At 42.7% G+C, this 25,467-nt stretch overlaps 3 protein-coding genes across 9 annotated transcripts in view; 1 reads left to right on the forward strand and 2 right to left on the reverse strand.

Moving 5' to 3' along the window:
• Nucleotides 1-1,267: 1,267 nt before the first annotated feature.
• Nucleotides 1,268-4,795, reverse strand: LOC103145809 (potassium channel subfamily K member 15-like). The gene is made up of 2 exons (XM_007563403.2): nucleotides 4,246-4,795; nucleotides 1,268-2,725 (listed from the first exon to the last, which is right to left on the reverse strand). The coding sequence occupies exons 1-2, from the start codon at nucleotides 4,526-4,528 to the stop codon at nucleotides 1,824-1,826; spliced, it is 1,185 nt and encodes a 394-aa protein (XP_007563465.1). The 5' UTR covers nucleotides 4,529-4,795; the 3' UTR covers nucleotides 1,268-1,823.
• Nucleotides 4,796-9,435: 4,640 nt separating this feature from the next.
• On the forward strand, nucleotides 9,436-13,487 carry LOC103145810 (opioid growth factor receptor-like). The gene is made up of 8 exons (XM_007563404.2): nucleotides 9,436-10,289; nucleotides 11,571-11,633; nucleotides 11,725-11,760; nucleotides 11,846-11,900; nucleotides 12,187-12,265; nucleotides 12,340-12,406; nucleotides 12,482-12,630; nucleotides 12,722-13,487. The coding sequence occupies exons 1-8, from the start codon at nucleotides 9,801-9,803 to the stop codon at nucleotides 13,065-13,067; spliced, it is 1,284 nt and encodes a 427-aa protein (XP_007563466.1). The 5' UTR covers nucleotides 9,436-9,800; the 3' UTR covers nucleotides 13,068-13,487.
• A 683-nt stretch (nucleotides 13,488-14,170) lies between these two features.
• The window catches only part of dido1 (death inducer-obliterator 1), a 39,160-nt gene continuing 27,863 nt past the window's right edge, over nucleotides 14,171-25,467 (reverse strand). For 5 of the 7 annotated variants that reach the window (XM_016677073.1, XM_016677070.1, XM_016677072.1 and 2 more), the window contains exons 6-16: nucleotides 25,126-25,336; nucleotides 22,465-23,020; nucleotides 22,209-22,368; nucleotides 21,989-22,105; nucleotides 21,317-21,466; nucleotides 20,914-21,073; nucleotides 20,303-20,825; nucleotides 20,037-20,184; nucleotides 19,827-19,916; nucleotides 19,534-19,729; nucleotides 14,171-18,207 (exon numbers count right to left, since the gene is read on the reverse strand). In XM_016677073.1, the coding sequence (XP_016532559.1) occupies nucleotides 14,744-18,207; nucleotides 19,534-19,729; nucleotides 19,827-19,916; nucleotides 20,037-20,184; nucleotides 20,303-20,825; nucleotides 20,914-21,073; nucleotides 21,317-21,466; nucleotides 21,989-22,105; nucleotides 22,209-22,368; nucleotides 22,465-23,020; nucleotides 25,126-25,336 (5,775 nt within the window). In that variant the 3' untranslated portion in view covers nucleotides 14,171-14,743. The remainder of the gene's footprint in view (nucleotides 18,208-19,533; nucleotides 19,730-19,826; nucleotides 19,917-20,036; nucleotides 20,185-20,302; nucleotides 20,826-20,913; nucleotides 21,074-21,316; nucleotides 21,467-21,988; nucleotides 22,106-22,208; nucleotides 22,369-22,464; nucleotides 23,021-25,125; nucleotides 25,337-25,467) is intronic. The other 2 variants (XM_016677074.1, XM_007563414.2) reach the window with 2 other exon arrangements.

The following is a 25,467-nucleotide window of genomic DNA, read 5'->3' on the forward strand; positions in this document are numbered from 1 at the left end:
CTAAGGGTGTTACCTTGGGAACCAGCCAGAGCAACGGAGGAAACGTTCCTAATAGAGAGCAGTGATGATTACTGACTGGAAAGAACTGAAGGTCACAGGTGACGGCACTGCTGGGAGTGAGTTTGAAGACTCTGATTTTCTTAAAGATAACTTCAGCTTACCGACGCGTGGCACAGCATCTGCAGTTTGATGACACATTCTGTACCTTTAATTACGCAGCAGGGCAGCGAAGACAGAAAGATATACTGTACGGCGCCGTGATGTTTCAGTTCATCTAAGACGAATGTCAGACAAAGTTAAGTTGGACAAATACAAAAATAGTTCTCAAAAGATGATTTCATTTATTAAGGGAGAAATATGGACAGCATTTCAGAATAAAGAAAAACATCCTGAGAGTTGAGCGTGGTGTAAGTAGTGTGATGATCTGGGGAGTTTTTTTGTTTTGTTTTATTGTTGTTGTTTTTTGCTGATTCGGGACCAGAAACCAAGAATTCAGCTCTGCAGCACAAAATCCTAAAACTACAACTGGACAAAAGCTCCTTTACAAACATTTTCATCCTTAGTGCAAAGAGGACCGCTACCTTAGGTCCTTCCTCCCAGAGACTACCTTTATAACCATCACTGCTCCTAACAAGCTCCAGAACTGTTTACATCGCTGTGATAATTTGCTCTTTTTCCATTTCTTGTAAATAATCGGTTGTTGTTTTTAAAGGTGCAATATTATGTAAAATGAACGTTTTTGAGCATTACATTGTGTTTTTACGTTATTCCCTCATCAGAAACTGACCTGGAGTGTTACCTTGATCCCTTCATGCATGTTTGAGAAATCCTTTAATCTCCCATGGCAACCATTCAGCTGTGCAAAACGCCTGGGTGGACCTAGCCCCGCCTTCGAGGACAGATCTCCTCCTCTGAGCTGCAGTATCTAAGCTTCTGATCTGGTAAACATATTGTTAGAAGTCAATAGAGGAGCCATGCAATAGAAGAGGAGTTTTTAAAGAGACAGAGGCCCAACTTCAAGGTGTTAAATTACAAATTCTAATTTCTTCTAAGTCATATCTGATATACAACATTCTTATAACAACTGAAGGTAACATAGCTACTTCACTGTGCTTCTGCCTCCTTAATGCTTGACTATGAATGCACATTTGGCACACCTTTTTTAAAATGACCCTCCTCAGTTGTAGGGCACAATGTTGAATAACTGTACAGTACTATTTTCTTATGTTGTAAATTTGCTCTTGCTGTTTTTTTGTCTGTTTTCTGAATTTTCCCATCGTGTGACAATAAAGGATATTTCTGGACTATTTCATAAGAAAATTCCAAGCCATTAACTTCTGACGTTGAGCTGCAACGTGTTTAGGTTATGCTGTGGGACATGGTCCAAAGTACACTAGCAGGTCAAACAAAGGTTTTGGAGCAAGTCTGTCCAGTCTGGACTTAAATCTGAAATGTTGCAGCATGACCATAAGCAGACTGTTTATGGTAGAAGCCGTCCAACGTGGCTTGAATTAAAGTTTTCCGGAAAGAGTCAACCCAAGTTTCTCAGAAATTAAGTAAAAGGCTAAGTCAAGGGTAGCAGAGCCGGTTATTAGGATTGGGGAGCGTTTACTTTTTCACTTCAGGCCAAGCTGAGTTATGTTTTGTTTCTTTTGTAAATGAAATATTTTCAAAAGTTTAACAAAAAAAAGACATGGCACATATGTTTTAGCATTCAAACTGTTCAGTGTAGAAAAATATTTCTCAGGTCACTTAATGCTACATTTGAAAGCAAAGGAAGTCTGACCCTTTGATGGCTTCATCTGTCCCAAAAAGATCCTGAGTTAGAGGGACCTCCGTCTGCTGTGATGGTAGTTCCTCTCCCAGCAGAGAGCGACGGCGCTGGGGGAGGCATGTGGCGAGGCAGTGTGGGAGCTGCAGGAGACCCGGTCCACCCTGTAGGAGATGGAGGTGTAAAACACAGGGTTGCTATGGCCGCACGTGTGTCCCTGCTGCAGGTCGGAGCTGCTGCCGCACATGTCCAGCCCATGGCACCAGCAGCAGATCAGATCCCTGAGTCTGTTGGGTTTGGGAAGCTCGGAACGCTTCGGTTCGATGAGCCTGAGGTCGTCTGCAGGAGAGGAGACCAGACTCACACAGCTGCCGCCCTCCTCCACCGGAAGAGTGAACCGGCTGCTTCCTCCATCTGCAGCATCCGACTCCTCCTCCTCCTCCTTCAAAAGTTGTTCATCCTCCCGTTCAGCAGTCCTCACATCAGAACTCACAGTGAGAAACCTCAACACCACCAGGTTGAGGAAAGCTCCCGTGACTGTCAGACCGACCAGAGTGTACACGAAGCAAAAAGCCACGTAGGGCGGTCGCCTCTGCAGGGCGTCCGTCTTCTTCAGGGCGACGAAGTCCCCGAAGCCGATGGTGGTGAGCGTGACGAAGCAGTAGTAGTAGGCATTGAAGAAGGTCCAGTCCTCGAAGTGCGAGAAGGCGGCGGCACCGACGCACAGGGTGCCGACGCAGGACAACAGCCCCACCAGCACCATGTTCCCCATGGAGACCTCGGTCTCCCTGAGGCCCAGGCCCCGCTTGGCTCTGCGCAGGAGGTAGCGGACCAGCGTGTTGATCCTCTCCCCCAGGCTCTGGAACATGATCAGAGTCAGAGGGATTCCCAGGACTGCGTAGAACATGCAGAAGGTCTTGCCGGCGTCGGTGCAAGGAACGACGTGGCCGTAACCTGAAACGTCACAAAGGCACTGCGGGTTAAGCACTTAAAGCTGCAGGTGCAGATGGTGATAAAGCAAGGGGGTCAAGACTGGATTGATCCAGTCTCTGGTTTCTGTTGCTTTACATCCAATTTGCATCCACTTAAAAATGATATTCCTAAATTTCTGGCTCCGTTCTGAGAACTACTGTGGATGAGTAGATGATGAAGAATCATCTTCACATGCAGTGAAAATCCTTCACTTCATGTGAAGGATTTTCACTGTCATAGACAGTCTCATAGACTGTCTATGACAGTCTATGAGACTGTCATAGAAAAACAGAGTGTCTTCAGTCAGAGGCTTCTTCAAATTCAATGTAATACAGACTGCTACAGGAGATCCTCTAAAAGGTGTATTTGGTAATAAAGGATCTTTTTCTAATTCAAATAATTAAATTATTTGAATAAGACTGATGCAAATTTGTCAAGTTCAATCAACTTATATCAGTTAAGTTGTATAAACTTAATTGAATTACTTGTTACCAATTGAAGCAATTCAGTTAAGTTGGTTCAACTACTTTGTTTTTTCAGTGCAGCCATCACCGTCTACAATAATCTTGATTTAATATAAAGCAAATCGATAAAGTCTATTTGCACAGCAACATGGCCGTTCAAAGTGCATCGTAAAAACACAAGAATAAAAAGTCAAAAATGCAACATACAGTCAAAAATCAAGAAATAAACGTCACATTTTGACAAGAGCATTATTATTATTATTATTATTATTATTATTATTATTATTCACCTTTCAGGAGAATACAGAAAGTTTTTAAAGGGGTCAGATGTCAGACAGTTTTGGGGTGAAAATCAAAGCTACAAATGTTATATATATTTGGGGGAGGTGGAGGAGTTGGGGAATGATGGAGCAGAGCAGACCTGCCAGGTTTTGCAGCGCTGGAAACATAAATAAATACTTAAATAAATGCTTTTTTTTTTTTTTTGCTTTTTTTTATGGACCGTAAGTTATGGTCCAGTCACTCTTTTGGCAGCAATAAGGATTAATCCGCTAAATGTCGACTGAATTTGGCTTGAAAGTTTTTTTTTGTTTTGTTTTGTTTTGTTTTTTTGTACAAAGTGTAAAAGTATATTAGTAAAAGCGTGTTGTTTTTTTTTCTTTTTATCATTTAATTTGTTCATTCTTTTAAGTTATTATTATTATTATTATTATTATTATGGTTTTAAAGTGATTTCGTCGACTTGGAGGTAGATTATTTCTTTTCGTTATTTGATTAATTATTTATTTTTTAGTTATTAAATGCTTGACTGAGCTTTAATGTAGTTTATTATTGATAGTAGTAAAAGAAAAAAAAAACCTGGTATGTGCCTCAGAAAATCTTTAGCTAATATAAAAAAAGAGATTTGTTGTTGTTGTTGTTGTTGTTGTTGTTGTTTAAAGTACCACCACTGTTTCACAGAAACTTTTACAACAAATCCTGCGCCTCAAAACTAAAGTCATGTCGTCATGTTCACTGGACGTAAAGAACCGTTCTTACCTATCGTGGTGATGACAGTGATGGCGAAATAAAAAGAGCCGGAGAACTTCCACTGCCTGCCGCCGCGGTGCGGCTCCGACTGCAGGATGACTCTCTCTATCTCCCGGTAGTCCTCCTCCAGGAAGCCGTACTTTCTCTTCAGCTCGCCCAGTTTCTGCTCCAGGGCCTTCTTCCGGGAGCTCTCGCTCTCCGTCTCCAGCGCGTCGAACACGGCGGCTCCGATGAGCAGGTAGAGAACGACGGAGAGGATGAGGAAGAGAGTCCTGACGTTCTGCGCCTTCATCCTGCTGCTGCTGCTGATGCTGCAGAGGGTGACGGTGCTCAGAGGGAGGGCCCCATCCTGCAGGGTTCAACTGCTGGGGCCCCCGCTTCAGCATATGCGGGATTAAGAGCAGGGACCACAAACAGTGAAAGTTGCTCCAACAGCAGGTGCAGAGGGCCGGCAGACAGACGCACCACCTCTGAGCTTCGCAGGACGTTTGTCTGGCCTACTGGCATCTTTCACTGAGCCTCTTCAGGAACACTGATGTGTCCTGGGGTTGTCTTCCCATTCACACTGAGGGGAAAAAAAGAAAAAGCATTGGATAAATGGATTATACTGTTTTATTTGTTCAATTTGTAAATATATATTTTTTAAAAATCTGTAATGTAGGTGGTGCATAAAAGCCTACGACAGACACCTTGGATTTAAAATTTTTTTGTTACATATATGTTGCAGATTTGAAGGTGTTTTTGTGGGATTTTATGAACACAATAGTGCATAACTCTGAATTACTGGGGAAATGAAAACAGTGTCATGATCTGTAGGTGGTAGAACTTTACCTTTACATTTACGCTCCTAATTTGTTGATTATATCTCGCCATTTTGTATTTTCCCTTCATGTTAGTTCATTTATTCACATTGTTTGTGCTTTGCGCTTGTTTCCTTTGTGTTTCTTATTGTTACATCAGTTTGAGGTTTGTTTGTTAGTTAGCTCTCCCTGCTAAGTAAGTGTCAAAGACATTAAAATCACAAAGTGAGTCATAAAGACGCAAACATGACAAGAAGCATATAACAACTGACATACAATATAATAGTCGTGTTTATCGGTCATCTTTCCCTCAGCCTGCCACTCTGCTCCCCTTCCCAGCTGCATCTACTCACCTGTGATTAGCTCTTCTGGTCCCTTAGTCACTCTAAGCTGCGTGGCTGCTGATGTGAAAACACCATTCAACATCAGAGGTTTACATACTTTTACCACTGCAAACATTCATCGGTTTGTTAAACAAAGGAATGCAAACCCCTCCCCCCCAAAAGAAGAAGAAGAAGAAAATATTCTTTTCTCTTCTCATGAAAACAAGATGGAGATGGTTTATCCATCTTTGCGCAGAAATGCGTACACACATTTCGGAACACAAGTGTGACCGTTAATCAGTGACCCTGCCTTGAGGGATCTTAAATACACAAGTGTGCGTGTGTGTGTGTGTGTGTGTGTGTGTGTGTTGTGTTTGTCTGCGGCTGCCTCTCAGAGCTACAGCTGGAGTGGCTGCCCTTTCTGGGCAGCTCTGGCCCTCCTTATGAAGCACTCATGTGGGACGGTCGCCTCCGCTTTCAGCCAAAGTGCTACACTGAGCGATGAGGCGCAGAGGCTGGTGGCACAACGATGACCTTTCTCAAGCGCACTTAGCCACGGAGCGATCCAAGATTCCTAATATCGGGAATCCAGCACACAGGCCGAGTGTGTGGACATCAGGAGAGAAACCACGGGGGCTTCTCAGCTGCTCCACGTGTTGGGAGTTTTCCTATGCGCCATGCTAATCAGACACACAGAAATAAGTGCCGTAGGCCCGTCCTGCAAGTTGTTCCACTTATAAAGTCTTTGTTTTAGGAAGACAACCCAATCGGCGGAAACTGTTCGAGCTCCGAAGACGTTCATGAAGAGCCAGAGATTAATCATTTCACGGACACTTGTTGGCTCCATTCCCTTCACAACACTGACTTTCTCTGAGCTGTTTTTAGCAGAGAATACAGCACCGCCATCTGTTTTAGCACAGACAAACTGAAGAGACACATCAGCACAAGTCCAGATTTTCTCCACTGGAACACAAAGTAGTTGTATATTTTCTTTTCTTTAGCTTTCATCTGAGCACAGTTTGTAAAAGTTCCTATAGGCTGGTAGGTTTCCTGGTGGGATTCAGCTTTTGAGCATACTTCATCACTTTTCAATGGGTTCAAAGTTCAGGCCATTCAAGAAAGTTTATGCTAGCCTTCCTTATCCAGGTGTTTGAAGTCATTGTCCTGTTGGGAAACCAAACGGTTTCTAGATCTCAACTCAACCGATTGTCGGATCAATGTAAAAGTGTTTGCCTCTTGTTAGACCATTTGCCCTCACACTTGATTTTACTGATCGTCAGACAAAAATGACCCGAGCAAATACAAAATTCGTTGTTTTTTTTAAATAATGATTGAATATAATAGGGGGGAAAAGTACCTACACTGATCTGGTTCTGTGTGAAAAAGTAAGTGCACTCCTTGTTAAATTGTTACTTCACCAAATATTTGGTTGAGTTTCACTATCTGCACCCAAGCCTGACTAGAGTCAGACCAGCAATGTGAAGAAGGCTAGAAGGTCTCAAAAAGCAACATAATCTAAAAAAAAAAAAAAATAGATGAGAAGCAGTCACAGACATCGCTTTGATCCGTCCAGAAAGGGTTACAAAGCGACTCCAGCAAACAAAAATGAGAGGCAACAACCGCTAACGGAGAGAAACAGATTTGTGGTGAGCCCTCGAGTAGCCGGCCAACCAAATTTCTCTAGGAGCGCTTCAACGAATTATCCCACAGGTCACCAAAGCAGGGGAACACCTGAAGCACCGCAGGCCTCACCGGCTTCTGGTCAGTGTTAGCGATTCAACAACTAAACAGCAGCCGCGTCTCCATTACAAACATGCGCAAAACTTTGTCAGTTTTTGCACAGGTGAATGGTTGCCGTGGGAGATTACAAGATTTCTCAAATAAGCATGAAAGAATCAAAGTGACACTCCAGGTATGTTTTTGATGAGGGATTATCACTGTGACATGATGTAAAGCTCAAACCCATATAACACTGCCCCTTTAATAAGACAAAAATCACACATTAAAGTTGTGGTGGGTTTTTTTTTTTTACCCAGAAGTAGCCGGGTGATTTTTGATCTGCGTAGCTGAAGCTATGACTACAAAGAGCACACAGTTTAACAGCTGCATTGATGAAGTGATGATGCTGTGTTATCTGGTATCTCTCTGCTCCGCAGCAGAGTTCGACCGGCCCTTCTTTATCTTCCACAGGAAGACATTAAGAGCAGGATGTCCACTGACTGAAGCCTCCACGCTCTTCCCTCTATGTGCCATTTTTTATGGAAAATGAGGCAGCGAGGCCTACTGTAAACATGATGCTATCTTTACAAAGATAGCACCTGGAGACAGCGAGCGAGATAAGACGGGCGGTTATGAGGATCATAAAGCATGTGGATGCAAAATATTTTCGTCTCGTGGATAAAGCTGCAGCACGTTGGTGTAAAAAGTGTGCATTAGTTTTGCGGGTAAATGTTTCTTCAATGGAAAAGTTAGCGACACTTAGGTTTTCTTACGTGACAGTGGACTGTCAGTAGCTTATGGAATAGCAAATAGTCATCATGACATTTTATAAAAAAAACAATCTCCAAAATGGGATCATTTTGTGCAAAAGGGTGCTGAGAGTTTTGCCTGCTTAATTCATTCTAATTGTTAGATGCCTGTTTTCAATTTGCAGCACGTGTTCATTAAATAAACTAACTGTATTATAATTCATTAAAAGAAGGTACTTGGAATAAAAGTTTCAATATAACTTGGTATTTGCGAGGGTGAGCTCTATTTTGGAAGTTAACTAATTAATGGATAGGAACGTACGATCAATAGAAAATAAAGTTGAAAATAAAGTTGAAGATTATTCAACTGAATAAAAAAAAATTTTTTTTTAATTCCCTTCTCACCCTCCGCGGGTGGTCTCTTTCATCCTCTGAGCTCGGGTCCTCTACCAGAGGCCTGGGAGCTTGAGGGTTCTGCGCAGTATCTTGGCTGTGCCTAGAACTGCACATTTCTGGACTGAGATGTCTGATGTTGTTCCTGGGATCTGTTTGAGCCACTGCTCCAGTTTGGGGGTGACTGCCCCGAGGGCCCCGATGACCACAGGCACCACTGTGGTCTTCACCTTCCAGGCCTTCTCCAGTTCCTCTCTGAGGCCCTGGTATTTCTCCAGTTTCTCATGCTCCTTTTTCCTGATGTTGTGGTCACTTGGTATTGCTACATCCACCACAACGGCTTTCCTCTGTTCTTTATCCACCACCACAATGTCCGGTTGGTTCGCCATTACCATCTTGTCTGTCTGGATCTGGAAGTCCCACAGGATCTTAGCTCGGTCATTCTCCACCACCTTTGGGGGTGTTCCCCACTTCGATCTCGGGGCTTCCAGTCCATATTCTGCACAGATGTTCCTGTACACTATGCCCGCCACTTGGTTATGTCGTTCCATGTACGCTTTCCCTGCCAGCATCTTGCACCCTGCTGTTATGTGCTGGACTGTCTCAGAGGCCTCCTTGCACAACCTACACCTTGGGTCTTGTCTGGTGTGGTAGATCTGAGCATCTATTGCTCTGGTGTTTAGGGCCTGTTCCTGTGCAGCCAGGATGAGGGCCTCTGTGCTGTCCTTGAGTCCAGCTTTCTCCAGCCATTGGTAGGATTTCCTGATATCAGCCACTTCAGTTATTTGTCGGTGGTACATCCCATGTAGGGGCTTGTCCTCCCATGATGGTTCCTCCAGCACCTTGTCCTCTGTTCCCCATTGCCTGAGACATTCGCTGAGCAACGAACACCAACAACGAACACTCGCTACCAACACCATAACTGAAACCAATGAATATATATATATATATATATATATATATATATATATATATATATATATATATATAAATAAAACTGTCACATTTTACCAGACAGTGTTATATTTCTAGCATATTTATTTATATTTTTTTGTGAAAGCACTACTAAACTTTGTGAGTTTAGATTTATTTCTCCTTTGGAGACTAATTGGTGCTGGTTTTCTTTTAGGCCTTGGCCCTGAGTATGCCCAGTGAATTAGCTGATTTTGATTTGGAGATGCTTCATGTCACTGCACATGGACTGTAGTTCACAGACAATCATGATTCTTTGTTGTTTGAAAAAGTACATTATGCAAGAATAGACATCATTTTTTACTGTGATTCTAGTCGGCGGTCCTTGTTAGATGCTCACTGCCCACCTAAAATTCACATCTCAGACTTGAACCACATTTTGACATTTACTCTAATTAAATTAGATGGACCCGGAAGACATTTTAATGTCTAAAAACGTATCAACTCGACAAAAACAAACTGGACTTCGCGTAATTCCATTTGTCGCGCTGAGTGAAGCCATGCCGTGCACACGACGGGTATATTTGTGGGAGTTGTTAGAAAGTTCAGTTTCGATTTGTGCAAAGTGAACCGTGGGAGAAAGTGAAACTGATGTGCTGTCGGCTAGCATGGAGAGCTTGTCAAACATGTACCGTCGCGCTCGACGCAAGGCTTCCTACTTTTTCGACCTGGTTAGTTTTTTTCTTAGGGTGTTCTTTCAAGCTCTGTCTCCACTGTGGTCCTGGATTTTGCGGATACCGGGTGTTGAGTTCCTCTGCATACGAGCTCGATTGTTATGCGTAAGAGTCCAAAACTTCGCCTCGCTGACTTGGCGAGGCAGAAGAAATGAGCCGAGTGAGAACAACAGGTACTCTTCGGATGAGGAGGAAGGGGTCAGCGGGGGTCTTTACAATGGGCCCACTGTAAGGAGCCCCAGTGAGGTCCCCGAAAAACCGGACGAGCCTACAGAGGTTAAGGTAGAGAAGGAGTTCAGCGGAAATAAATATCGAGTCGACGAAACGGATGATTTCTACTGCGACTATGATTCAACATGGGAGGATGAGAATGAGGACCCCCCAAGAAGGAGCAGGACCTTCCAAACCAGAAGGAACAGAACTGTGAGTTTAACCTGTCTACAACTTTATTTATTATGCAGCTCCTCTCAGCAGCAGTTTAACTTCAGGTCTTCTGCTCTGCATTCATTTCCTGCACTCATAAAAACAAACTGCTCGACTCAACCTAATAAAAGTGCTGGAAAAGTTTTGCCAGCATTTTGTTACTTACTGTAGATTTTAATCTACGTTTCTGTTTGGACGATGTTATAAAACACTTTAATGCATATTTTTAAGAGGTGTCTAAAAGAATGAATTCAGTTTAACTAGTCATAAAAAAAAATCTTATTTAATATTCCTAATTTTAGGCCTTATAAATTACTTTGTATTTTTTTTTATTCATGTACTTTTATTTATAAATGTTTGCTCTGTGGTTTGTCTGAGGAATCGGGGTGTGGTTATTGTTTTGGAGCTGAGGGCGATGCCTCACAAGTTTTTATTATTATTATTGAATCTGTATCAACAAAATAAAGGGGTAAAAATTTTTTTACCATTGTGCCGAAATAAAAAAAAGCTATAAAGATTGAACCAATAGAATCTTTTAAAAAAAAAACAAAAAAAAAAAAAAACGAATGTATCATTATTCAGCCATGTTCAGTAATAAAGCTGGTATTTTTGTTATAAATTATTTTAATCGGGTGTCAAAAAAATCTAAAATTTAACTGAAATTCAGAGAAATCTTAAATGTATTATGCAGATCATTTTTCTGAAGGCTTCGTCCTCCAATGATAAATTATGTAAATCTCTTTTGAAATAGTACCGAGCATTTTAAATCTTATCTAGCGAGGTCAAATGTCAAGCTTTGCCCTGACAACCGCAGCTAAGATGCGTAGATGAGAAGCACTGCATGCTAGCTAGTTTGACTTTAGCATTAGCGCTAACAAGCTAAAGGTGAATATAGCGTTAGATTGTTGTTCCAACATGTTTTCCTCGGTGAAATAGCAGTTCTTAACTTTTGCTAAATTTGTATTCATTTATTTCACAATTCATACAAATACATCCCTCTTACTACTCTTTGTGGAAATCTTTATAATGTATGAGGATAATTGCTGACTAAACCATCGTTTCAGTTAAATTATGACTTAATAATTTGATACAATTTATCTGTTACTGAGCAGCATTATATTATAACATGCCTGATTTAAAAAATAAAATAACTAGTAGTTAATATTTAACACTCTTCAAAATAAATTTTTACAATGGTTATGTTTATGTATTTTTGTTGTACACTAAGGGAGAGCTGAGCCAATTGTTAAATCAATGACATGACTGTGTTTTCTTCTCCAGTACAAGTTCATCAGGTTTGAAAATGCTGCTAAAGACATGCAGAACTACAGGCACGACTACCCAGTGAGTTTAACACACATACAGCCACAGACGGCATCGTTGTACTTCTACAATTGGCTCCAAATTATTTTTTCCAACTTATTTTTCCCCACAGAACCTTCACCGGACACGACACTTTGGGCAAGAAAATGTACGTACTCACAATCACCTGTTTCAAGTGACTTTTTTTTATTTGTGAAAAGCATTCCAAAATAAAACTTGTCTTTTCTGAGTAGGATGAAAAGCCCAATCTGAGCTTCTACCACGGGGATACACCATCTTTACCAGACGGTAGGCCTCCACGAACACCTAATATGGCTTTGAGATCTTTTAGTCGACTTCATGTTTGCCAGGTTTTATTGAAGTGATTTCTTAATTGTTGAGTTGTGTCAGTAGTGAAACTAAGCCAAAAGTGTGTTTAGTCAAAGATAATTCACGGTTTAACAAGGAGGCCAGTTACTTTCTCACACTGGTCTGGATATTTTCCCATAATAAATTAAATATTTTCGCGTCTTTTTTAAAACAAAACTTATATAAAAACTGATTTCTGTTTGATAACCTTAGTGTTTGTTATCAGGGGTCTACATTCATCAGTTCCACAATGAATGGAAAGGAAAGTATGCCAAACTGGAACATACACACAGCTATATTCAGTGGTAAGGTACAACACGATGTAAAGATTTGAAGGAAAGCTTAAATTCCTCGTTGTGATTAAATTTGTCTTTGAAAGGCTGTTTCCTCTGCAGGAACCCGGGGTAAACTATGAAGCAACAACCCTGACGAAGCAGGAAATTCAGGTAAAGCTCTATAAAATATACTATTTGAACAAAAGTGTCACACAAGTTTTTACATAATCTTTGCTTTTCCTTCAGGATTTTCTTGATAGTACAACTGCAAGGAAGAATCTACTTAAGTCTTACGAGCTCATGTTGGATTTTTATGGCATCAAGTTAGAAAACGAGGAAACAGGAAAGGTCGCGAGAGCAGACCACTGGAGTGACAGGTTCCAGAATCTGAACAAGTGAGTAATTGACGCATTTACCAAAAACAAAAATATGTGTATTTTAGCTACAATTTCATCCAAATGTTAATCCTTTGACCTTTTTTTTTAGTCACACACACAACAACTTGCGCATCACCCGCATCCTGAAGTGCCTGGGAACTCTTGGATACCGTCACTACCAAGTCCCTCTGGTTCGGTTCTTCCTGGAAGAGACTCTGGTCAACGGTGAACTTCCGAGGGTCAAAGACAGCGCCCTGAGCTACTTCTTGTTTGCTGTTCTCGATAAGCAAGAGCGCAGGAAGCTTCTCAAGTTTGCCTATGATCACTACAACGATAGTGAGCCGTTTGTGTGGTGCCCGAAGAAAATCCAGGACGCATGGTCAAAAGCTTGGCAGGAACAGGACCAATTTAGTTTAGAAGGAAACGACTGGGACAACATGTCAATGCACAACTGATGATGTAGCAATAAATATGCAATAAGAATAAAAATTTAATGCACAACCTGTTGAACATTTGTTCAGAAGCTTTATATCTGTAAAGTATTGGAGATTAGAGTCTATTAATCTCCACTTTAAAGTGAAGATTGAGATGAAAGCAGTTGTTTGTTGAGGTATAACACCTATTAGTCATGTTTGCAGTTTTTCCAGTTGTTTACTTATTCTTCCTGTTCTTATGCACTGAATGTGTGTTTTCCACTAAGACAAATAAAGTACATTACAGTACCTCAGAAAGAAGGTGAACATAAACTGGATTATTTTTTCATATCTATCGTTTAGTTTGATTTTCAGAATTGAAATGTCTACACTTAAATTGTTCTGAGTTCTTGAATTGTAATTCATGCCTTTTCTTCATTAAAAGAATAAAACCTCACTCCATAACCCGAGTCATTTGAATTGAAATCCAGGACTGTAGTGAAAACATGTTAAGTGTTTCTGCATGTTTTACTGATGATGTATGCTTAGCTTTAGTTAGGGACTCCATGAATCGTTCCTTCATGGAACAGTGGCAAGAAATGAGCTTTAAAAAAAAAAAGCAAACCTACAAGATGTATTTAAAGTTGGTAGAGGACACAGCAAGTAGGATGTTTCTTCTATCATATTTGAGATAAGATAAAGCTGGGCTCACAAATAAATGTCTGGGTCTTTAGATCCTCTTGAGAACATAACCCACATATACCGAAAATACAAATGAGAATTGTATTCATTCTATTGTGTAAACGACAAAAACATAGGACTTCAATAAATAACAGTATGGCCGTTACTTTATTGTACCACTTTTTAACTTTTTCAGTAAAAATGTTTGTACACTCGAGGAGTCGAGGTCTTTCTAGCTCCCAGCAGTTCACGTAAACTCAAAAGTTCAAATTCCAACATTTTTGTTGCGTCACTTGAAAATGGCAGCTTTAAACAAGTTAAGAATGAATTTTGACACCTGAATCTATATAAATGCTAAATATATATGTTTAGTATATAAATTCTAAACTGCACTTTGCACACAGCCATGTGACGCTGTGCGCCATTCTTCTTTAAATAAGGAGAGAGAAAAATGAGACTAACAAATAAACCTTAGGAGATATTTTTAATTGGTTGAGCTGAGAAACTGTGGACATTTTCCTCAACACTATGGGATGTACACTGTTGATAAAAAGCTTTTAGTTCAAAGTAGCTGGACACGTTTCCACAGCGCTGCCTTAAGCTTCACATTATCCACCTCACATATATGGCTTTTATTTGCTGCACTTAGAAAAGTCTGGATAAAAACATCAGTATATACAGAAATATATATGTGCATATTTACATTTTGTAAATGGTGTGTTAATCAGTTACATTATTTTGATTTCTTCAGAAAAAACAAGAAACAAAAAAAAACCAACACATTGCAACCAGAGAAAAGTACATTTGTCAGGACTGGAAGCCTACACAATGTGTTGTACCCAAGTAACTCAAGGGAATAAAAAACACAAACGTAGAAATCTTAAGGAGACAAAGGGTACAAACACTGTCTGTTGTTTAGAGCTTTTCCAGAGAACCGTTTGAAAATGGAAATTCAACAAAATACTGCTCATACACATTTACAGTGATGTTTGGATGAGGACTTAGGAGCAAGAAAGATGTAATGTCTATAAAACAGTCTAGGAAGAGTGCTTGTCATTGTCTGTACTCTTAGTTTTCTCCTTGGATGAATCATGTTTACTCTCTCTCTTGTCCTCTTTCTTCTCTTTGCTCCTCTTGTCTTGATCTCTGTCACGATCTCGATCTCTTTCTCTTTCGCGATCCCGGTCCCGCTCTCTGTCTCGATCCTTTTCTCGTTCCCTGTCTCTTCCCCGGTCTTTTCCGCGGTCGCGGTCTCTGCTTCTTGATCGATCTCGTCTTCGGTCTCGTTCCCGCTCCCTGTCCCTGTCTCGGTTTCTTGCTCTGTCGCGGTCATGGTCTCTCCGGTCGGATTCCCGAGGCCTGTCTCTATCCTTATCCCTGTCCCTCTCCTTTTCTTTCTCCCTGTCTCTCTCCCTCCTTTTCTCAGAGTCTTGATCCCTGTGTCTCTCTCCCTCTGAATCCCTGGTCTTCTCACCGTCCCTACCCCTGCTGCGCTCTCCTTCTCTTCCACGCTCTGGTTCCCGCTCCCTCTCCCGTCCTCGGTCCCACTCTTGTTCCCGACTCCAGCGCTTGCCCATTCCCCTCTCCCAGGGGGGCCTGCCACCATGAGGACTTTCCTTCTCTCTCTCCCTCCTGTGGTCTTCAGAGAGCTCTCTCTGCCTCTCCTCTAAGGACTGTGAGGAGCCAGAACTGAGTTCTCTGTGTGGCATGTCAAAGCGACTCAAACGCTCTCCACGTTCTAAACGTTCCCCACGCTCTCCGGTGCGAGGCTCTACATCGTCGTGGGTGCCACTACTCCTCCTTCTCATTTCCGGAGAAAGTCGTCGCCAGTGGTCCTCCCTCTGTAGGTCTGGACTTTGGCCTCCGTGGCGATTGGGAGGGCCGTGTAGTCCGTCTACAGATGGTGGCAGCAGCGGCATGCCGTGGCGAACAGGTCTGGGTTCGTCTGAATGCCAATCGAAACGGTAGCGTTCTGAAATCTGAGAAAGATGCGGCCTGTTTTCCTGAGCCGGGAGTCCGCGGGGTTCATCGAAAGACCGTCTCTCTAGCGGTGAAGATGGCGGTGGCCTTGAACCCCCATACTGGTTATGTGGTTGGAAGAGCTGTCCGCTCAACTCCGTGCTAGGAGGCAGTAATCTCCTGTCCTCATACTGGTCGGGTGGAGGTCCACGATAAGCGGAAGGTGCTGGAGGACCAAGATTCTCTTTAAAATATTGGGGAGGATTTGGATTCTGGTCCATACTGGGATTGAAGGAGTTACTTGGACTGTCCTTGTTGTAATGCTGATTTGGTGGGGGAGCCCTGGGGCCTGGGAAGAGAGCAGGAGGAGGGTGCCTGGCATCAAAGTGAGCAGATGGTGGGGGTCCTGTGAAAGATGGAGGAGGACCTCTGTTAGCAGGGAAATTAAAAGGAGGTAGAGGACTAGAGAATCTAGGTGGCGGTAAGTTGTTCTGTCCTTCAAAGTTTGGAGGTGGGTGAATGTTTGGAGGTGGGCCTTGTAGTCCAATGTGTTGAGGGGTCATGGAGGGGTCAAATATTTGTGGAGGGGGTGCTCTCTGAGGAACTGGAGGGAATTGAAGAGGGGGTCCCCTAGGCGGCAGGATGTTTTGTATTGGTGGTCCAGGAGGTGGCTGCTGCTGTTGGTGCTGGTTGTTCGGCCACTGGTTCTGGTTTTGATAGGGAGGGTAGGATGTCGGAGTTGGACCATACTGCTGACTGCCATCCCCTTGACGTGGGGGAGGACCATGAACAGAGGGAGGAACGTGGATAGCTAGGGGAGGCCCCTGCATCGAAGGAGGACCGGACATTAGAGGAGGACCTTGCATGGGTTGCAGCATAGACTGTGGCGGAGGCCTCATTATCAGGTTCTGACCTTGCATGGGGTGGGGAGGGACAAAGCTGGACTGTGGTGGAACATCGATTGGCGGTCGGTACTCGTTATCGAAGGAGGCCATGTGGTGCGACATGTGATGCGAGTGAGCATCGGCCACAGTGCTTTGAGTGAGAACCGGGATGGCGGACGTTACCGTGGAGATGTCTGCAGACTCTCTGCGATACCGCGAAGATGGGGCATCTTGGCTGTTTTCCTCGTACTTTAAATCATCGCCAGCCTTTAAGATACTGGCAGCATTTGGCCAAATGCTGTATTTGTCCACTTCAGTTTCCTCTTTGTCATCTTCGTCTCTTTTCCTTTTTCTATCGGTCATGTAGCTGACCTCCATATTATGTTCCACCTTCTCTCCCAGCAAAGGAATTGAAACCTCTTCATTGTCTGAGTCCATGAAAGGCAGAGTCGCCTCACTTTTTTCCTCCTCCTGGGCCAGCGAAGTCTCTGGACCTTGTGGGGCATCAGCATGTTCTTCTACTTTAGGTGGAGATTGCTCTTGTGCCAGAGGTGCAGAGGCAGGAGAAGGTTCGGTCAAAGGAGGAGGAGACGACTCCTCTTTTTGTTCCGGTTCAGACTGTTTCTGTTCACCCACAGACTGGCGAGGATCCCTGCTCTGTCTTGGATCTCTTCTCTGGTTGATAAGCGGAGCAACCGTTGACGACTTGACTAGTTCTTCAACTTTCTTGCCAAGTTGGAGTATGTGACTACTGGCAACTGTGTTTGGAAGTAACAAAGCTGCGGCGGCTGTCTCTGTGGACAACGTCTGCTGTTCTGCCTGTTTCTGTAGTGCTTGATCTCCAATTCTTCGAAGATTTTCCAGGATCATCTTTGCATCGGGGACATTTTCAGCTATGGGCTTAGTTTGTGCCGGTATCACAGTTTTCACATCATCAAAAATCGAATCATCTTCAGGATCGTACTCCACATCGTCAGTTTCGGCTGCTTCCACCTCAGTCGGCTTAGAGATCTCAGGTTTGATTAGTTCGTCAGCAGCCTTTTTGGGCACATTAAAGACCAGACTGGGGTCATACTCTTCTTCTGGATCATATGGTCTGTCGTCTTCATCTTCTTCTTCCGGTGTCTCTCTTGGATTTTGGGTAAACTGTTGGACAATAGGGTCTAACATGGTAGCGGTGGCAGGAAGTTCCCTAGTTTGATCAGATGGAGAGTTAGAAGCGTCTGAGTCCAACTTTTTGTTCCTGAAGATCGTGTTGAGAATGGTTTGAAGAGGGGTGGCGGCTGATGCAGAGGCGGCAGCAGAGCTTCCGGATGTGGAATCCTTGCCAAGGGTACCGGATGTGACTGGAGCATTGACAGCCGATAGCAAGGAAAGGACCGAGGCGGCAGCGTTTGCGGTGCTGCTGTTGGCAGTCTCAGAAGAGTTGGATGGAGGTGAACCTGGAGGAGTTGTGCTGAAGGGGATTTCAAGGCTCTGCCGTGCACTTCTCTCTGCCTTGACTGCGGGAGCGGGTTTTGGGAGTCCGATTTCATCTGCGTCTTTGGTTTGAATTTTGGACCGTTTGTCCTCTGTTTCAAGCGGCGCGCCGACTCGCTTTCGGTCCTTCTGGCAGATCAGCAATCCCAGGAGAAGGTTGGGGCGAGCTGGTTCAAGTCCTGAGATACAAACACACAGGAACCAGAGAAAGAACTTCAAAATCCATAAAAATTAAACATTTAAGAACAAACAACAACAATACTGAGGTATAAAACAAAAAATACTGGAATGAGAGCTAAAGACTGCTTTAGACTTCAAAAAGGTATCAAAGAGAACTTCTTGCTATAATGAAGACATAAATTCTTGTATTAAAACAATTGGCCAGAGATCAGAAGAGTCAATTTCCTGTAGCCAGCTTAAACGCTAAAGATTTGCCTTTAACAGTCTTCATTAAATAAATCCAAATTAAGGTCTTTCACCAATTTCAGTCTAAAAACACATCAACCAACAGTAGGTAGTTTCATGCATTCTTATGTTCAATAAAAATCTGATACCTTGAAAACATAAGCTTAAATGTATAATTAGGATTCATTTGGTTTTTTTCCCTGGAAAGAATTTAACAAAACATTCCAGTGAATGAATGGTTAAAAAAATGTGTTTCCTTAATTTTCTTTTGGATTCAAATCTTCCAATTCAATCGTCAGATCAGACCTTAGAGAAACTTAACTGGTTTCTGCCAATGATGCATCACTACCATTAACATGCTGACATTTGTTAGAAGCTTAGACAAACAAATATGGGTCTTGCAGGTCTTTTAATAGATGCAACACATAAATAGAATACAGTACTAAAAAGATTATATAACATATATACATAGACTGGAACATATTTTCCTTTTAAACTGATTGGATTCATTTAAAATATGTTCCCAGACCCCCATTTTTTCATGATTTGGTGTAAAACCTGACCTCTACACAGACTTTTTGGATCACCTTTATTCAACCACCGGGTTCAAAAACTTAAAGTGCTGGTCTTTTATAAGCAGAAATGTGTTTGATTCCAACTTGATTCCTTGGTAGCGATGAAGCACTTCACTGTATGGTTGGCATCTTAAAAGAAGGCTTGACTGAAGACTGACTTGAAACCGATTTATTAATCATATATGTATTTAACACATATACTGAGCCAAGTCTTGAGAAACAACAGATTGAGACTGGATGATGTGGCACCAATCTGCAAAGCAAACTTTATTGAAAACGTGCCATACAATTTCAAATACACAGGAAAGAATACAGGAGATAGTACAAACATGTTGGGAAACACAAAAAGAAACATGAGCACCCCCTACAGTTAGAAAAAAAGCTCTCATTCCAGTCTGAACAAAGAAAATATACTTACCGTATGTTAGAAAGAAAAAAAATCACAGTTTGACAGGAAATTAACAAATACCACACAACACTTAATTAGCAACAGCAGTATTTCTATAATCCCTTCTAAATTCTTACCTGGCCCGTCAAACGGTAATAGCTTAGAGGGTAAAGGGTCTTTTGAGCCAAGTGGGATGAGATAGAGGTCTTTGATGCGCCGGTTGTTGTTAGCTACCACGCCAAATTTCTTTCTGCTGCTGAAGTAAGAGAAGAGAGACACATATGCTACCTCTTCTTCCTCTGTGGCTGGCTGGAAACGGATCAGACACAGCTCCTGAAAAACACAAAGAGGGGGGGATTGAATTTGATACCAGAAGTTTGAAAAGGAAAAAACGCAGCTCTTCTACCGGTTAATCTCTCTCTAAACCAACCTTGGAGAGCGACGTTTTCAGCTTCCCGACATAATCCCATACGGTGTTGGGAGTTATCCTGCCTCCGATGTGGATGGTGTCAGGTAAATCCTGCACCACATTGACAAAGAGAAACAGGTTGAATGTTTATATGAAGTGGAGTAAACAGAAAATCTACTTGATATATACAAGAAAATAATGTATAACCCAAATTGTGTTTGGTGAAAGTACCTCTTTTAGGTGTTCAAAAGAGCCTGACACCAGATAAGCTTTGGTCACAAACTTAGCGACTGACTGCATGTTGACAAATCCTTTCCATATCGTCTCCTGACCGTACAAGAAGATCGCTGTTTCCCCCTCAGGAGGAGGTTCAGCTGAGCTGTAACAAATCAACAACACCCTCCTTTTAGAGAAGTTGATGCAACACTTTAAAAAGTAGGTCTCAATTCAATATTTTGAGTTTTTCTTGGTAGTACTGCAGCAGAAAGACTGAACACCTTTTTTTCGTAGACTTGGACGTAGCCACCACCGGAGGCGGCGCTGGTGGCAGCGGAAGTGGCAGTGGTAATTTAACTCCAGAGTCCACCGGAGCAGCAACAGAAGCTGTGATGGCAGCCAGGATGGGCTCTGCCGGGTTACTGGTGGGCTTTTCGACGGCTGGTGGCACAACGCTCGCGGCAGAGCCGTGGCGGGCCATGCGAGGGTCTCTGCGAGAGATGCTGACGGTAGAGACAGCGGGGGCGACGAGCGGAAGGGTTGGAGCGGGAGGCACCATCGTGCTCGGATCCTCCTGGTAGAGCTGCGGCAGAGTTTCTGGAACAACTGGCCCCGCGTTGGAGTGGTAGGGTGAGGCGACCGGCAGATGAGACGTTAAGGGGTCTAGGGGAGGGTAGGCCGCAGCATTGACAGAAGGTGAATCCCCGGACCTGGATGACCTTGATTCGTGTCTGGGTGGTTTGACGTCAGGCTTACTGGAGACTCTGGCCTTTTTGGAAGCAAGTTCATCTTCTGTCTTTTGTCCTGGAAGACACATTTTTGAAGCATGAATATGGAAATAAAAACATTGGAGTAAACGTAGTAGCATCATACTACCTTGAACCTGTATTACCTGTGCATATTTTACAGTTGAGGTCAAACAGATGAGTCTTATGTTCAGAAGTGGTGTCTTTAAGCATGCTGCTGAAAACATCCACCATGTTGCTGCCAGTGTTGCCGTCAGCAGAGGGCTGGGCGGACGCTGAGGGAGTTGAGCAAGCCTCGTCTTGGTCCTGAGGAAACGCAAGAGGAATCCCATCAAACGTTAAATGTAAAAATAAAACAAAACACAATTCTCCCATCTTATGACACTATTTTTTCTGCAAGTCATCAAAGATAGAAATGGCAGAGAGCGGCCAACTAAATCAAAAATCTTTCTATTGGCTAATATTTATTGGCTACTTTTCAGATTTCCTCATGCAAAAGCTTCATGCAGGCTGAAGGAAGATGCAGAAGAGAAGCTTGCCACCACTTACTGCCGCAGAACCCAAGCGAGAAGACGGCGCAGAAGCGGAAATACATACATCTGCATCGGATGGGGGAGCATCGTCCATGTCTACGCTGTGGGAGCCCGTGTCGTGCCTGCTTCCATGTCTGGAATGCCCCGAACGGCTCCGAGAGTGACCCTGAGGACGGGAATTCAAAGATGTGCCTCACTGCTAATTAATCCAGTCACCAAATCAAAAATAATTTAATAATTGGGCCTTTTTTTTAAAAAAACAAACAAAACAAAAACACAGTACAACAGAAAAGCGAGAGTGGATTTTGTTCTTTTTAACAAAAAAATTTAAAAAAATTCCCAGTATTTCCCTGTTTCCAAGCTCCACCCATCTCTTCCTGTTAACTCCCCTTCTGAGCTGGTGAATCCCCACAGCATGATGTAGCCACCATCATGTTTCACCAATGAAATGGTGTGTTTGGCCTGACAGGCAACATTAATTGGCCTCTAAAAGAAATATGTTGTACTTGATTTTATTTATGAATGTCTGAGTAATGGGGGCAGAAAACAAAAGTGCAAAATACTCAGTTTTTTAAAGAAAAAAAAAAAAAATTAATTTCCTTCCACTTTGCAATTCTATTTGTCAAACTGTGAAAAGTCACATGTTAAAGAAAACCTAATGATTTGTAAAAGTAGTAGGAATGTTTACCTCTGAGCTTTCAGGCTTTCTCCACTCGGATATTTCTTTGGAGAGCAGCTCTTCAGCACTTAGTCTCACCAGTCTGAAGGGAGTAACTTGTCCACCAATCACCCTGTAGAATAAACCCTGCAACACACAAATCGTCCATCAAACATCCCCAATACCTTGCTGGCTTGAAAAACCTTTAAAACTTTCCTGCACGTGTACCATGTGTTCCTGACCGACTCACTTTGTTTTTAGGGTCCTTCAGGTTGAACATCAGCGTCCTGTATTTGTTCTTGTATTTGCTGTCAGTACTCAGGCAGAGGTTAAACATCTCCTTCTCGATGCCGTATGCAAGTTTCCCTACTTCGCTTTCTGTCATTTTCAGATCATCGCTGTCGCTCACCCTGACGGAGGACAACACATTTTCAATGGTCACCAAGAAAAACAAAAAACTAAACAAAAACAAAAAGATGTCCCACATGGAGATGAGAGGAACCCACCTTTTGAAGAGAATGTCGGTGAGCGAGCGCCGGATGTTCTGCCTCATCTGGTTGTTGGCTGGTGGTCTCGCAGGGGACGAGTGGGAGGACGAGCCAGGTGGGTGGGAATGCCTGGAAGACGAGGAGCGGCTGGATGAAGTCGAGGATACTGGAGAGGACGGGACTCGAGAGGAAGAAGAGGAAGAGGAGTCTGGCTGACTCTGGGAAGGGGAGTCTTTCTGCTGAGGTTGCTTCTTGGGAATGGTGAAGTTAGACTTGGTGACTCTGAGGGCCCCTGTGACGTGAATTGGACCAGCGGGGAATGGAGATGGGTTGTGGGCCGGGGCCTGGCCGGGTTTCCTGGACTTCTCGGTGGTTTTAGTCAGGGTGGTCGCCCGTTTCTTGGAGACTTTGGAGCTGCTAGCTTGCGGAGAAGACTTCTTGCTCTTCGATGAGACCGCAGTGGATTTTTGTGGCGGGGACTTCTTCTTTCCTTTGCGTAGATTTGAGGATATTCTGGTGGATTTCTCAGGTGACGGGCTCCGTTCCTTCTCGATCTTCTCTTCTTTGGGAGGAGCTGTAAACCAAGAACAAAACCCAATGTTTGTAAAGAAAAAAAAAAAGTTGGCAAAATTTGTTCCTCTGAATATCAGCAGTTGAGAAGCAGGAACCATAAATCAGTCACATCAGAAAGAATATGATATACTGAAAGATATTTAAAAACATAAAAATCTTGGGAAAAGAAGACAAAAAACAAACATTTTATTTGTGGCTGTAAAAGCTGGTATTCTGATGTTAATCAAAACCTATTTTAAAATGGGAGAAAAGAAATATGAGTTAAAAAAAATTATCCAAAGTCCCCAAACCCAAATACAATAAAAAAAGATCAGAGGGATCTAGCATTACTGCCTGTTCAAGTTCAAACTGTTGGTCTATTAGCAGCAGCATCGAAGCAGCTAACGTCCCAATCTATTTCCTCTTTCTTGAATATTTTTTAGAACAGCAACTTTAACCAGTGTTCAACCCACATCTACTGCTAGGACAGATATTTATTAAAATTTAAACTTAAGTAGTAATTTGAGAATAGTTAATGTTTTAATTTCATCAATAGGTGAGCAACATACTTGAAACAAGTATCTAAAGCACAAAACTCAATCTCTTAAGGTGAATTTGGGTGAAGTCCTCATGGATTGTGCAGGAGCAAACAAAAATCCACAGGTGGTCAATTTTTCAAAATTCCCAAAATGACATTTCTCTTTCAGGGTTACTGTAGTTTTCATTTAAATTGTAGTCAAAAGCTGCACACTTGAGAGTAATGTCCATCCAGTACCTCTAGAAAACCACAGTATTTTATGCAAAGCCGCCAATGTAGCAGTGTTTTCTAGAGATTTTGTAACATTATATAAAATGGCAACGAAACTAATCAAATTTTCTACACTTTGGTCTAGTTAACCAAAAACAGCTGAACATAACTGTTTTCCTTATCTGACAGCATATGCTTATATAACCTTCACTCCTTCCAGTTGATCACAAGTGGGAGCTAATCTCATGCTGTTGTCCTTCATATGCATCAAATCCATTCCAGGAAGAGACAGGAAATCTTCAGTCTTCCATCTCCTTCTGAAGCTGGCAGATCTTCACCGCTCGTCTTCAGGGTCTCATCTTCACAGACGTGGTTCTTCACCCCCCCCAGCTGCGTTCGCTGCTCCCGACTGCTTCCGTAAAAAGGATGTGGATGTCAACTTTTTACATCCACCTCTCTGGTTTCAGCTGAACTTGGTCAAGACATCCGACAGCAAGCCAACAACGCCCGAAATTAATGGAGGCATCCAAAAATCTGTTTATCACCTTTTATTTTAAAGCCAGTCACTTAGGAAAAATAAGTGGTGCACCACATTCAGTATGAATGAAACATCTCATCACCCCCAAACATAAAGGGCAGGTAAGTAAAATGTTTTAGCTGCTAACAGCAACAGCTCAACATGAGCCGTTCCCACCTACCTGCAGCAGGAAGGACCTTTGAGGCAGACAGCAGTGGGATGTGATGAGGCTTGTAGAGGGAAATCAGGGAGGTCATTGGAGAAGTTAAAAAAAAAAAAAAGTCCTAACGGTAGCACCTAATAAATCCACTTCATTCAGTCGACCTCAAACCGATTCTCTAAAAAGTGATCCCTCTGCTTTTGGTGTCTCCCAACTGTTGGGGAATTATCCCAAAGGCATCGAAATGTCTAGTTCATTATGTTCTGATCCAGAAACGAAGCTTTTTCCTTCAAAACCATTAACCTATTTCAGTCCAGTACATTCCTAACTTGGTTAACGCCCACTTTTATTAATATATAAATATATATATATACATAGAGAGATCCAAGTGTTTAATTTAAAGCTGCCAATCCCTTACATCAGTTTAATCGCCACCAGTGTCGTATGAGGAGAGCCTTTTAATATAAAACTCCTTCATTATTACTCCTCACACTTACCTGCTGCAACACTGCAAACCATTCATTATATAATCTCTGTGTTATTTAGATCATACTTCTCCTGCACAGATCAGTTCATGTTCTCCCCCCAGAAACACGGGACGCTTTCCGAATGAGGTTAGCGCCACAGGAACCACACACACGGCAGGAAAACAACTAATGCAGTTTAAAAACAGCAGCACTAGACCTTCAAGGAGATACATACACTTTTTGTTTAACACTGTTGGTGATATGGGTGTAGTCTTTTCTGGTGTTACTGCAATGTAATTATGGTCACTGGACCAGGAGGCAGTGGACGGCGGAGGCCGCTGCTCCTCGGCGTATTCGTCTTCGTCGTCCTCGTCGGGGCTGAAGTCTTCGTCGCTGTCCGACGCCCTCTGGGTCTTCTTCTGTGCCGTCCCGCCGGCTCCGCCCTTCTGGACAGGAGAGGAGAGAAACAGATCCACGAGTCAGAGAAAAATTCTCCAGCACATGAATTCAGACTGGTTGCAAATTCTACCAACTCTGCTGGTGAGAAATACAGCTATTAGGGTCACAGACAAAATGC

This window comes from Poecilia formosa, unplaced genomic scaffold (genome assembly GCF_000485575.1).
Source record: "Poecilia formosa unplaced genomic scaffold, Poecilia_formosa-5.1.2 Scaffold147, whole genome shotgun sequence".
Lineage (NCBI taxonomy): Eukaryota > Metazoa > Chordata > Actinopteri > Cyprinodontiformes > Poeciliidae > Poecilia > Poecilia formosa.

What these genes read in the sequence shown, in the direction of transcription:
- LOC103145809 (XM_007563403.2), bottom strand. Translation starts at nt 4,528, where the DNA reads ATGAAGGCGCAGAACGTCAGGACTCTCTTCCTCATCCTCTCCGTCGTT. An exon ending in CACTGTCATCACCACGATAG is followed by an intron (nt 2,726 to 4,245) that starts GTAAGAACGGTT and finishes GTGACGTTTCAG; the next exon opens with GTTACGGCCACGTCGTTCCT.
- LOC103145810 (XM_007563404.2), top strand. Translation starts at nt 9,801, where the DNA reads ATGGAGAGCTTGTCAAACATGTACCGTCGCGCTCGACGCAAGGCTTCC. An exon ending in AAACCAGAAGGAACAGAACT is followed by an intron (nt 10,290 to 11,570) that starts GTGAGTTTAACC and finishes TTTCTTCTCCAG; the next exon opens with TACAAGTTCATCAGGTTTGA. An exon ending in ACACACAGCTATATTCAGTG is followed by an intron (nt 12,266 to 12,339) that starts GTAAGGTACAAC and finishes TGTCTTTGAAAG; the next exon opens with GCTGTTTCCTCTGCAGGAAC.